The following is a 12767-nucleotide window of genomic DNA, read 5'->3' on the forward strand; positions in this document are numbered from 1 at the left end:
GGGGGCGCAAATGCGAAGTTCCCATCATCATTAAAGAGAAGCTGGCGGAAGCAGAGCTTTTTTAGCAAGAAACACTCGCAATGCGGGCAGCTGCCTCTTTCAAAAGATGACCGCATGTGCTCTTCTCCCAAACAATGGACACGCAAATCTTGTGTATTGTCCTCTGTCAGAAAATGTATTTTAAATGGTTGCTTGCCATAATAACTCCTAACTGTTGAATCTAAGACAAAAATGACACAGACATTAAACCAAGCAGATTTCTGAAGACAAAAGAAAAAAAAAAAAAAAAAAAAAAAGATTACCCAGCAAGTCTCACTGACTTGCTTACAGGTTGTCACCTGACTACTTCTACTTCAGTCTGATGCTGAGTAAAAAAAAAAACAATGTAAAAAACCCCCCGTAATTATCATGTTACCTTTAAAATGATTTTTGTTAGTGTAATGAGACCTAAACTCCACTCTGCCCTTAGTCAATAGAGGGATGTGTTTCCTATCAGTTGGATTTATTCTTAGGATAACATCAGTACTGCCATTTTAACATTCTCACAGTTATTTCTATCAGAAGCATGTTGTCTTTCTGTGACTCTCTCTGAGGTCAGCTGTTTGTGGTGTGCCGAACAGTGTTCAGAATGTAAAATATTTTGTTGTGAAAAGGTAGTTTCACAACAGTTACAGTGTCTGATTTATTATTATTTAGGGTCAAATGCTAAAAAGCATTTCTTGTAAGCCTGTCCTATTTCATAACATGGTTACTGAACGGTAAAAAAAGAAAGAAAAAAAGAAAAAGTAACATTTTATTTTACAAGTGTCCTTGTTACACGTTACATGTTCTTACAATAGTAATAACAGTAAATTATGCATAATTACATGTAACTATCCATAAACCCAACCATAACCCTATAGTGAGTGCATGCTGTTACTTAATATTACTTAATACTTAAATGTCTTAAATGTAATTCTTGCACTGTAACAAGTGTAACCAAAAACGTCTTTGTATACAGTAATTTAACATTTTATTATGATTTGTTAATGAAAATACATCTTTCTTTCTCTATTTCAGCACCCAAAATCACAACATTGCTTGAAACAGTGGACGCCTCTCTGGATCATAATGCTACTTTCATCTGTGAGGTTGATTCATACCCTCAAGCCGATATTACATGGACACGGAATAATTACCCAATACGGTTAGTACTTTCTTCATACATTTGATTATGCTATCCATAAAGTAAAAAAAAAAAAAAAAAAAGAGTATCCAAAACAAATTGTTTTAAAATTTAGAGTTCTAGAGATTTTGATCCCACACCATTGTTTTGTGAAGTATGTTCAGCATTTATTTTTTGAATGTAGGTATTACGATTCCAGATACATTATACAAGAAAATGGCCAAATGCTGATCATTCCCAATGTAAAGGATTCGGACAATGGAGAATACTGCTGCATTGCTAACAATGGGATTGGAGAGCCAGCCAAGAGCTGTGGAGCTTTACAGCTGAAGATGAGTATGTTCAAATACTTTTATAACTTATATCATTACTACTGTGAGCACTGAGAATGCAATCTTCACTTTCTTTTTGTGCGTGTGTGTGTGTGTGTTCATGCAACTTGTCAATTGATTCTTTTTGTCTGTAAATTAAGATTTTCACAATTTACATTCTTATATTATCATATTTCTGTGAGATATTCAATGCTTGATTTATGAATAATCAATAGATTATTGTAATAATAGTAGAATATCCAAATTAAGATTTTCTCAATGGCTGTTTACGCATTGCTTTGAATCAGTCTCATGAACTTTTATTATTTTTTCAGAGCCCCAAATCAAAAGACATCCTACTAACATGACGTTGGTTCTGGAGTCCAAAGCAGTGTTGCCATGTTTAACAATAGGATATCCCAAACCAGAAATATCCTGGATTAAAGAAGATGATTTGATTAAGGTAAATGGAATGTCTTTTCTTACTACGTAACACACAATATTCTTCTCAGTATTTATTTATTGGGTCCATAATATGGTTTTAAACCAATCAAACATTGTGCGTTTTCTAAACATCTCCATCATTCATGTATCTTTTAGGTTAATAGTCGTATATCAGTTTTGGAATCTGGTTCCCTAAAAATTAACAACATCAAGAAAGAGGACGCTGGGCAGTATCGCTGTGTGGCCAGAAACAGTTTTGGAATTGCCTACTCCAAACCAGTCACTATTGAAGTACAGGGTATGTCATAAAATAGCTTTAATCCTAATTTAAGTATTCTTGTACTATTTAGGTTTTCTAATGCAATATAACTTTCAGACAATTTAAGTATGACTTAAGTGTCCAAATACTTTTTGGGCCGCTTCATGTTTATAGGTCAATGACATAATGCTGGCTTGCTTATTTATTTTTTACTTATTCATTTATTTTCATTTTATTTATTTTGTCCTCTTTATTATTATTATTATTATAAAAATTATTATTATTATTATTATTATTATTAAACACATAAAAAAATACATACATTGCTTTTAAAACAACTCTTTCATGATGAGCATGTTTTACAGTATGTATTAAAATTCATTCTTTTTTTTTGGGTGAAAATGGCAGGTTGATAAAGCTGTCTTGATATCAAAATGAAATAAAACCCCTCATAAAAAAAAAAAAAAAAAAAAAAAAAAAAAAAATTCTTGAATTTTTTTTAGTAAAAAGTAATTTTAAAAAGTAGTTTGATTTAATCTATTATTATTTGTTAGAAAATAAATATTTTAGAAGAACTGCTTCACTGCTTATTAATATTAGACAATTGTCAAATTATCTAATATAATTGTGGGGGAAAAACAATATATTTTGTGTGGTGCAACCAACAGTCTTCATGATAGTTGTACAAAATACTTCCAAAAAAAATAAAATAAATAAAAATAAATAAATAAATGAATAGTAAAAAAAAATATTTTAGATTTTTTTTTTTCAAAAATAATGTGTATTATTATAATGTGCTAATATTTCATTACCTCTAAGTTGATGTTATACTGTTTTTTTTCCCCCTTGATTTTTCAAAGTTGTAAATAAAAACAAAGAATATTTGAGTATGTTTTAGAAAGTACTATTTTAGTTTTTGTATTTCAAAATTTCACATTTAATTGTGTGTTATTGCCATTTCTTTGTAATTATTTGTGTAATTTACTAGCAATTTCGGAGTGATAATCATTTCAAAGTACATTGTTTACTAATTTGTTTTCAGTGAATTCAAAATGTTCTTGAAAATGGTATTAAAAAACCTATATATATATATATATATATATATATATATATATATATATATATACACATTTCTAAAAACTTGACGTGCAGCTTTTTAAAACATTTTCTGTTTTCTTATTTTTCATTAACTCTACTACAGCTCCTGCCAAGATACTGAAAGTTCCCAGGGAGAAGAAAGTTCAGATCGGATCAGAGGTTACATTAGAGTGTAATGCTACTGGCAACCCAATCCCATCTATAACTTGGCTTGAAAACGGCAATACGGTAAATCCTCTACTTTATAAGATACCTTACAGTCATTTTTCTCTCTCCTCCCCAGCCTTCCTCTCCACCTTTCTTTTGCTCTTCATGCTTGCTTTGGCTCTACGGAGCAAATTAATTGTACTTTCATCTCATCTTACTGGAACACAGAGCACAGAGCTCAGTACATTCATGTTAAATGTCAGATGGCATATCTCAAATGTGCTGCCAGTACAATGATGGGAGGCCTGCGTTCTGTAAATGCTTTAGTCGGTGTCACAATTAACAGGGTTCAAACTACAATCATTCCTCAGGGTGCTGATCGGACCTCAGCAATAAAGTTTAAGCCATATCAAGATCAAGAAAAGAATTCAAAACACTTCTGCACTGTTATCATTATTTGGGATCATTTTTGGATGTGGATTTTGGTAGACAAAAACAAAGGGAACCGAAAACTGATCAGCAGTCTTACGTGAAGATATTGTCTGCAAACAAGCGTGTAAGTCTTTAAATCCAGGAGAGTCCAAGATTCACATTTCTCAGGCTTCTGTCAGGGGGTGTAAAGAGTAGATCTGAACAAGCTGTGCTGTCTTTGTTTTCATTTGGATACCGGCAATCATATTTTAATACAATTTCTTTTTAGATATGCGTAGATAAATATTGGTTTGGCTAAGCGACTGTGGTTGAAACTTCTATTTTTTGGCACGATATGTAACGACAGTGTGAGCAGTAAGAACTAAAGCAGAGACTGACCTCTCGGATAAGGTTGTATAGATGCAGAAGGGTTTAACCCTTGAATGCCCAGACTACTCTACTCTGTAAATCTGACCACACTATTCACCCTCTTGTGTTTTGTTTTTGTTTCACTTGATTTTCTCATTGAAGGGTTCTTGCTTGTTGCTTTATTTGCTTCTCTTTTTTCTTTTTTTTTCTTCTTTTTTATGCCCTTCCCTCACTAACCTTCTGTCTCATTCACGCAGATGTATGTCATTGCTTATGTTGCACTACTGGCGGAACCCTTGCAATGTGTTTAAATGAAACGCCCTTGATCACTTGGAATCCGTAATGGATCTGATTTATTATTTACATTTTTATTTTCTTTATGAATTTGTTTATGCACCATTTTATAGGCCTGTATGTGTGCTTTGGCTGTTGGAGAAAATATAAAAAATTACACAAGCGAAAATGATAACAATGTAGTAAACTATAACTATGTTATAGTCAGCTTTAAACAGTCAGTTTAAGGTAGCTACAAGTATTATGCAGTTAAATATCAAAATGACTCCAGCATCATACACTAGAGTTGTGTGGGCTGGGGCTCTGCTCTGACAACACAATTGTGTTGCATTGTGGTCTATGGATCTGTCAGAATTGTACATATTGGCTGCATCTGAAAATTAAAAATGCTGCCTTCGGTAGGAAGGCATCAAGACACGTCCAAATCTAATGTTAGCTTCATTTCTTGTCTATTGAAAAACCTTCATCTGTTCGAATTTTGAAGGAAGCAGCAAAATCCCCAGAGTTAAATCAGCTCTGCTCAGAGTAAAATCAACTCTGCTCAGATAACGTTTGGTCCTTCTCTACATAGAGATAAAAAAAAAAAAGAAAAAAAGAAAAAAAACAACAACAACTCTGAAGCAGTGTTAAACTTAATGAGATAATTAAGCAAATAATTAAATGATGATCGAGCATTAGTAATTAACACCTGCTGTTAACAAGCAGAATCACTTAAAGAAAGAGAAACACAACAAGAGAACTACAATTGACTTCAGCCAAAGCCTTAGATGAAATCAACTGAACATAAAATACATCAAATCTCTCATGATCTGATTAAACAATTTCACAAACAGCATTACCAGCTTCACTTATTACAAACAAGATTTACTGTATTTCTGTCAGATGTCTACAGAAGCTCTTATTGAGAATTAACAGAGGTTTAGATGTTGATGTTTTATTGGTCAAAAAATGGTTCCACTATCATGGTGTTCACTGTCTGCTTTAGTTGGGCTCTTGACAAAAAAATTTAAATTTTTAAAATAATTATCTTTTCAGCATTTGGAATAGTGTTTCACAGCAAACACTTGCACATTGCTGAATTACAAGATTGAAGAAGCATATCAGCTGATGTTTTCTACTTGTAAGATTTTTTAATGAGCATCCCAGTTATCACTCTGTTTTGTATTATGGTGATACCCACCATGCATTGTAACATGAATAATTATTGTCACGACTGTTGAGGATTGCATACGTGTTCATGTCTAAGCCTGTGATAGCTGTTCATCTTCAGTATCGAAGCAGTATGGTGGCATTTGTTTAATAGAATTAATTTTTTATTTATATGATTTTTTTACAGTTCTGTAAATAGCCAGGTCTCAGTCAATAGCACAAAAGAGACAGACTACTTTGTGACAATTATTCAAAAGTTTTACAAGCAGAAAATGTCAGCTGATCTGCTCCTTCAGTGTTCAGATTCAGCAACGAGTAAGTGTTTGTTATGAAACACTATTGCTATCATTGAAAAGAAAATTATTTTAAACTATAAAAGGGTCAAGAGTCCAACTATAGCAAGCACTGATAACCATGATGGTGGCATTATTATTATTATTATTATTATTATTGACCAATAAAATATCAACATCTAAACCTCTGTTAATTCTCAATAAGAGCTTCTGTAGACATAAGACATAAATAAAATCAATCTGGTTAGTAATAAGTGAAGCTGGTAATGCTGTTTGTGGAGTTGTTTAATCATCTTCTGCTGAGATCTTGAGAGATTTTATGTCTTTTATGTTCAGTTGATTTCATCTAAGGCTGTGGCTGAAGTCAGATGTAGTTTTTGTGTTTCTTTTCCTTCAGTGATTATGCTTGTTAACAGCAGGTGTTCATCACTAATGCTCAATCATCACTTAATCAATCACTTAATTATGTCATTAAGTTTAACTCTGCTTCAGATATATTTTAACTCTATGTAGAGAGGGACCAAATGTACTCTGAGCAGAGTTGATTTTACTCTGGGGATTTTGCTGCTAGATGTGTCCTTCGCTGCCGTTGAAATCCCACAACCCTTTTTTGTACCTTTCAGTGACAGTTGAACTAGAAAAAGATAGAATGTGTCTGAAAGTTGCGGTTTCTGGTCAGTTTGTGTGTATATGTACATTTTTGACCAACATTTTCCACTTTTGATGTCTTAAGAAATTACTACTGTAGTAAATAAAGCTGCTGTCCATAGGTTTTGCCTCTTTGTCGCCATCTCTGTTTGAAACCTGCAATTGCAGTTATATGCGGAATTATTATCTTTACGTGTGTTGTGTTTTCACCGGAAAATGTCTGAACAAGTAAGTAATGTCTGCCACTTTTGTTCTAACCAACTGAGGAAAAAAGCATTAGGCCTACAATAAATCGCACTGCCAATGGTGATTAAATCTAACGCTCGCCTAGCTCGGATCACGTCAAACCGTGCTAATTATTATTACTGTTATACTTTGTTCTCAAATTGTTAATGTTAACAACATCAGCATTGCGTGACTATGTGTATTTAGTGTGTATTAGTGTTAACTGTAGATTTCAATTTCTGTAGCCAGTCCGCAGTCTTAAGTCTTTTGATTAAGGGTAATCTCTAGTTGTCACTGATGATTGTCATTTGGACCATTCTGGATTACAATACACCATCAAAATGATAAGTTTAATTATTTCAGCTTCTGTGAGAAAAGGCTATAAATGATCTGCTACCAGCAGCATCCTATATGCATAGCCTACTAGCTGGGACTCCTTCCTTTCTGTTTACAGAAGTGAAGTAATGACGCAAAGATGAACGGCTGCATGCCTGCGGAAACCCACCAGTACCAATTTTATTATAAAACATTACTACAAGCTTACCGTAGTGAATTGGGCTAAGGTAAGGAGGTAGTTTTGAACACTGTCTGGTTATGCACTTGCTCAGAAATTGATTTTGGATAATTTTTAACCAAAAAAAGTTACAGAATGCAGCTTTAAATATATGTTTAGTTCTCCCCAAAGCTCACTCTGTGCTGTGCTGTAGCTCATTAAACTGTTACACTGCCCCAGAAGTCTGTCTGAAATTATTCTGAGATATGTTTATAATATATATATATATATATATATATATATATATATATATATATATATACATAATTTATATATTTATATATATATAATATAGTGTATATATATATATATATATATATATATATATATACATATATCCACTAATTTGCTACTTTGACCAAATCTTTAAACACACTACCATTAATGTCATTTGACTTTATATCCCCTTGGAATTATAATGTTCTGTGTTCTGCATTCTGAATAATAAGAATATGTGAATAAATAAATAACTAATTTTGACAAAAATGTCAGATAGAACCTTATAATTCCAGGGGGATGTTTTGTGCTCTTTTCACTAATAATGTTATGTAGTTTAGAAAAGACATTGTATAATTGCTATGATAAATGTTTTTAGCTGTCATAGCTGATGATTGATAAATTAACTCTGACCCTCAGAACATCTCAGAAACCCGTGAGATGTTATTAGACCGCTGATTAAAATTACCCCGTCTGAGTGTCATTCTGGCAGGACTCTCAGCTCATTAGTTTTCTTGAGCCAGATGAAGTGCCTTCTAAAATCAGCTGCATGCGCACTTTGTCAAATATAGAGCCGTGATCGCAGCATGAGACTGACATTCCTACAGGCTCTTATAATGTTCTCATAAACTCAACAAATCACATTAGCAAAATAGCAGGAGTCTTAACACATCCAAATGATAAATAGAAGGATTTGTTATATTTGTTGGAATAATCATGTGACTTGCATTTGACCCATCAGTTCTATTCTATTCTATTCTATTCTATTCTATTCTATTCTATTCTATTCTATTCTATTCTATTCTATTCTATTCTATTCTGTTCTGTTCTGTTCTGTTCTGTTCTATTCTACACATATACAGAAAAGAACAATGGTGGCAGTTTTTGTAGTAATTACAAATACAAATATCTATATTAATAGCTATAATAATAATATATTCATTTTTAGTTGCTACATTCCGTGGGTATATCACTTGCCAGAAGAATTGTTTTTGCTTGTTATTATTGTTATTATCTACTGTTCAAAAGTTTGATGTTGGTATAGTTTTTTAATGTTTTTGAAATAAGTCTCTTCTGCTCATCAAGGCTGCATTGACTTAATACAGTAAAAACAGGAATATTGTGAAATATTATTACAATATAAAATTTGTGTCTATGTGAATATATTGTAAAATGTAATTTATTTTCAGCATCATTACTCCAGTCTTCAGTGTCACATGATCCTACAGAAATCATTCTAATGTTATGAAACATTTCTTATTATTTTCAATGTTAAAAACAGTTGTGCTGCTTCATATTTTTGTGTTCTGTAGATTTCAGGAGCGTCAGTGGAGGAGACACTGGTGAATGAAGTCATACTGTCTGTTTTACGTGTGGTGGTGCATAAACCAGCTCTCTACACCTGTCAGGCTACTAACCAGCACAGCGGAGGAGCCAATACTGTCAAAGCTACAGCAAAAATAACTGTTTCAGGTGAGTTTAAGTACTGAGTCTTACTTTCAATGGTTTATCTACTACTTTGTCCCTACAAGTCCCAGGGTCTCACAAAATAGCATAGATACTGACATATAGATACTCAACTGTAAAGAAAAACATTTTTCAGTAGTGGTAATACCAAATAACTATTTTATTGCATTAACAATCCCTGTAGTAAAGACCCTATCTTTAGCATGAAGTATGCATACCATGGTAAATGCTTATATGGGTTATAACATAAATATAGTGGTAACATTCAAAAAAAGTATTTGACAACTGTTATTGTAACCGTTATCACTGTCAAAATGCCTGTTATTTGTTTTATTTTGGATGTTGTAACAAGGTTGTCATGATGTTAAGGCAAAATAGTTAAAATGTCACTGTTATAAATTATGGATTTAAAATGATCTCCAAATAATCCTATAGTACATGTACATGCATTTATAATTGACAATGTCGACGTGAAAAAATGCACTTGTTGACAGGTACCACGTTAATTTGGAAACAAAACGTATGTTAATACTATGATATTCTTTGAAATACATGGTTGTACACTACCGTTCAAAAGATTTGGGTCAGTATGTTTTGGTTTTTTTTTAAAGAAATTCGTACTTTTATTCAGCAAGTCCATATTAAATTGATCAAAAGTGACAGTAAAGACATTTATAATGTTACAGAATATTTCTCTTGCAAGTAAATGCTGTTCTTTTCAACTTTCTATTCATCAAAGAATACTACCAAAATGTATCAGAGTTTCCTCAAAAATGTTTTCAACATTGATAATAAAGAAATGTTTCTTGAGCAATGATGCTGAAAATCCAGCTTTGCATCACAGGAATAAATTACATTTTACAATATATTCATATAGAAAACAGTTTTATTTTAAACTGTAATAATATTTCACAATATTACAGTTTTAACTGTAGGATATGTTTGATCAAACAATGCAGCCTCGGTGAGCAAAAGAAACAGTATAAAAATATTACAAATAACTCATGTTGCATTCTCTTCAGAAGCCATATGCTATCTTTATGTGAAGCACAGAGTGGATCTTAATGTTTTAATCACTGAAAATGATCCCTCTCCATGAACATATGCAGTCACATCTTGTTCGAAAGACACACCCGACTCTTTAGCATGATGCCATTTCACAATCAAAGTTGGCGTAATGACACAGTCAGTCTCGAGACATACAAGAGCCAACACTCTAAAAAATAACTGTGAAAAAAACAAAAAAATTTAAACAGTAAAATACCGTTTTACATTGAAACAGTAATATACTGTAAAAGCAATGCATTCTGGGTCATTTTCGAGAAAGTAACCTATAAGCTGCTCTCTCGAAAATGTCAAATATTACCCAGAATGCATAGTTTTATGGTATATTACTGTTTCAATGGAAAACGGTATTTTATGTGTAAATTTGTTTGTCGGATGGAGACTGCTTGTGGGTCTGTTCCCCGCACAAATTATTTGTTTGGCCTCGGGACAATTGGAATTTTTTTCTTTTTGAATAAATTGTGCCTGTAGTTGTATCTGCCTGTTATCCTGTGTAACACAAATGATTAATTTCATCATGACGATAACATTCCCATGCCCAACTCATCTGTATGACACCAAAGGTTTCTCATCGAAAAATGATGCTAAAAGGGTGCCCTGCGCATTAAAAAGTGACGCAGAGGGATCCTGACCAAGCTTCAATATGTGACGAGGTGGGAGTGAGAACCGAGAATGTGTTGCAAAAACAACTTAATCTTACTGACCCCACATTTTTGAACAGTAGTGAACCATGGTCAACATAACAAAGTCCATTTTCATTTAGTTCCTTGACATGATGTCACAGTACTAAATAATACAGTCACTGTTCCAAGTTACTGTCACAGTATATTATTGTAATATACAGTCATAATGTTTTAGCAAAATCAATTTGAAATGCTTCTGTTAATAAAGGCCCATGAAGTGGGGCTTTGTAAACACTCACCCACTGTGACCTACTGTTTCAGCCATATGTTTCTTTGGTTGCTTTGAGTAAATATGATGTGACTGCTCTCTAAATTTCAGCAGCTGTGTTTCTGGTGCCAGTATTTCAGTTAGCTTCCTTTGTGTTTGCATAGCTGCTCTTTTGCCTCCTCAAAGCCCTGAAATGCATCCCTGCGCAAACATGCCACAGATGCTGTAGAGAACATGTAGAGAATGTACACAATACAATTAGGAATTAATAGTTGAATAAATAATGTGTGCCTGTGTCTATCTGATGTTCATTTACCAAATATTCCCTATTACATGGCTGTCCAGAATACTTGATTCTTACAGGTCAATCAGCATCTGTTGTTCCGTGGAACCGATTTCATAAATATCTGTGCTATTTTCATGTCTCTCTTATATCATTATGTGATTCTTCTCACATAGTAAAACAGAAAAACTTTAATCAATATTTCATGCCTGTATAATTATTTATTAGGTAAGTAGCTGTATCATTAGTGATATAACAATAGAATCACAAACTAATACTCACTCTTTTCTTATATTTCTTATGTGTGTGTATCCACAAAAAATGGTGTACATTTTGGAGAAAGACACACAGTGTGTCAGAATGGTTTATTCTGTGAAGTAGATTCTTGAGTCCTGTCACATGAAATCAGGAGGGGCTGTTAAACTTCACACCTGCTATGTCTCCAGAAAGACCCCCCAAGTTCTGTCTTCCTCCTCTTCTCATACACACAAACATTGCATGACAGAAGAATGGTCAGGCCAACAGAGTGGATGTGTTACTCTCTGACATTAAACAGATATTGTTTGTGCTTTTCTCTCTTCTTGGGCCTGTTTCTGGTGGCCGTCTCTGGATCCTGTAACTTTCCTGTAGAATGGAGGTAAGAATAAATTTGCATCCTATTAAGTGGTACTTCAACATGTGACCTTGTGGGATATAGTTTTACCTGGCTAAGTCTGTTAAATGTCTAGGTCATCCCAAAATCAAAAGGTATGAGAAATTATAGGTTTCACTTTTAAAGGTGTCTCTATTACAGTGTAATTTTACATTTAAGTACTGAGTAATAATAATTAACTACATGTTCTTACTATACAGTAGGTTTAGGGTTAGGAATAAGGTTTGGTTTACGGTTAGTTGCAAATAATTTATAGTTATTACTATTGTAATTACATGTAACGTGTAAGAGATGCTGTAAAATACAGTTTTATCAAATTATATTTTAGGTAGCACTTTAGGTAACTTATTTAATTTTACAATGTCCTTTTTAAACATATTGCATGTAGTAATAACTATAAATTATGCATAATTACATGTGATAACCCTAAACCTAACCCTAATCTTATAGTAAATACATGCAGTTAATTGTTATTACTCAGTACTTGAATATAATTACATTGTAACACGGACACCTTAAAATAAAGTGTAACTGCACTTTATTTTACAGCCCTGGTCCACATGTACATACTATGTATTTATTACAGCAATTACAATAACTGGGTTAAAACTGGTACTAACTCTGAACCTACCACTAAACCTAACCTTAACCCATGTAGTTACCTTATATTACAGTACTTTCTTGGGTAAGTACACTGTAAGTACATGTACTGTAAAATAAAGTGTAACCATATTTTAATGAAGAAATAAAGCCTAATTTTAGACCAGACATTATTTACATGACAGCTGAGCACATTACCTCACACCACTCTCAATGTAATAAATAAA

General features: G+C 32.9%; 1 protein-coding gene across 2 annotated transcripts in view; it reads left to right on the forward strand.

The window, feature by feature from the left end:
- Nucleotides 1-12767, forward strand: part of musk (muscle, skeletal, receptor tyrosine kinase) — a 39682-nt gene that overhangs the window by 14012 nt on the left and 12903 nt on the right. The window contains exons 2-8 of one of the 2 annotated variants that reach the window (XM_067398327.1): nt 1060-1186; nt 1350-1501; nt 1812-1939; nt 2077-2218; nt 3381-3505; nt 8896-9055; nt 11919-11925. In XM_067398327.1, coding sequence (XP_067254428.1) covers nt 1060-1186; nt 1350-1501; nt 1812-1939; nt 2077-2218; nt 3381-3505; nt 8896-9055; nt 11919-11925 — 841 coding nt within the window. Of the gene's footprint in view, nt 1-1059; nt 1187-1349; nt 1502-1811; nt 1940-2076; nt 2219-3380; nt 3506-8895; nt 9056-11797; nt 11926-12767 lie in introns of those variants that run through there. The other variant, XM_067398326.1, reaches the window with a different exon arrangement.

The sequence above is a fragment of the Chanodichthys erythropterus genome, chromosome 10 (assembly GCF_024489055.1).
Source record: "Chanodichthys erythropterus isolate Z2021 chromosome 10, ASM2448905v1, whole genome shotgun sequence".
Lineage (NCBI taxonomy): Eukaryota > Metazoa > Chordata > Actinopteri > Cypriniformes > Xenocyprididae > Chanodichthys > Chanodichthys erythropterus.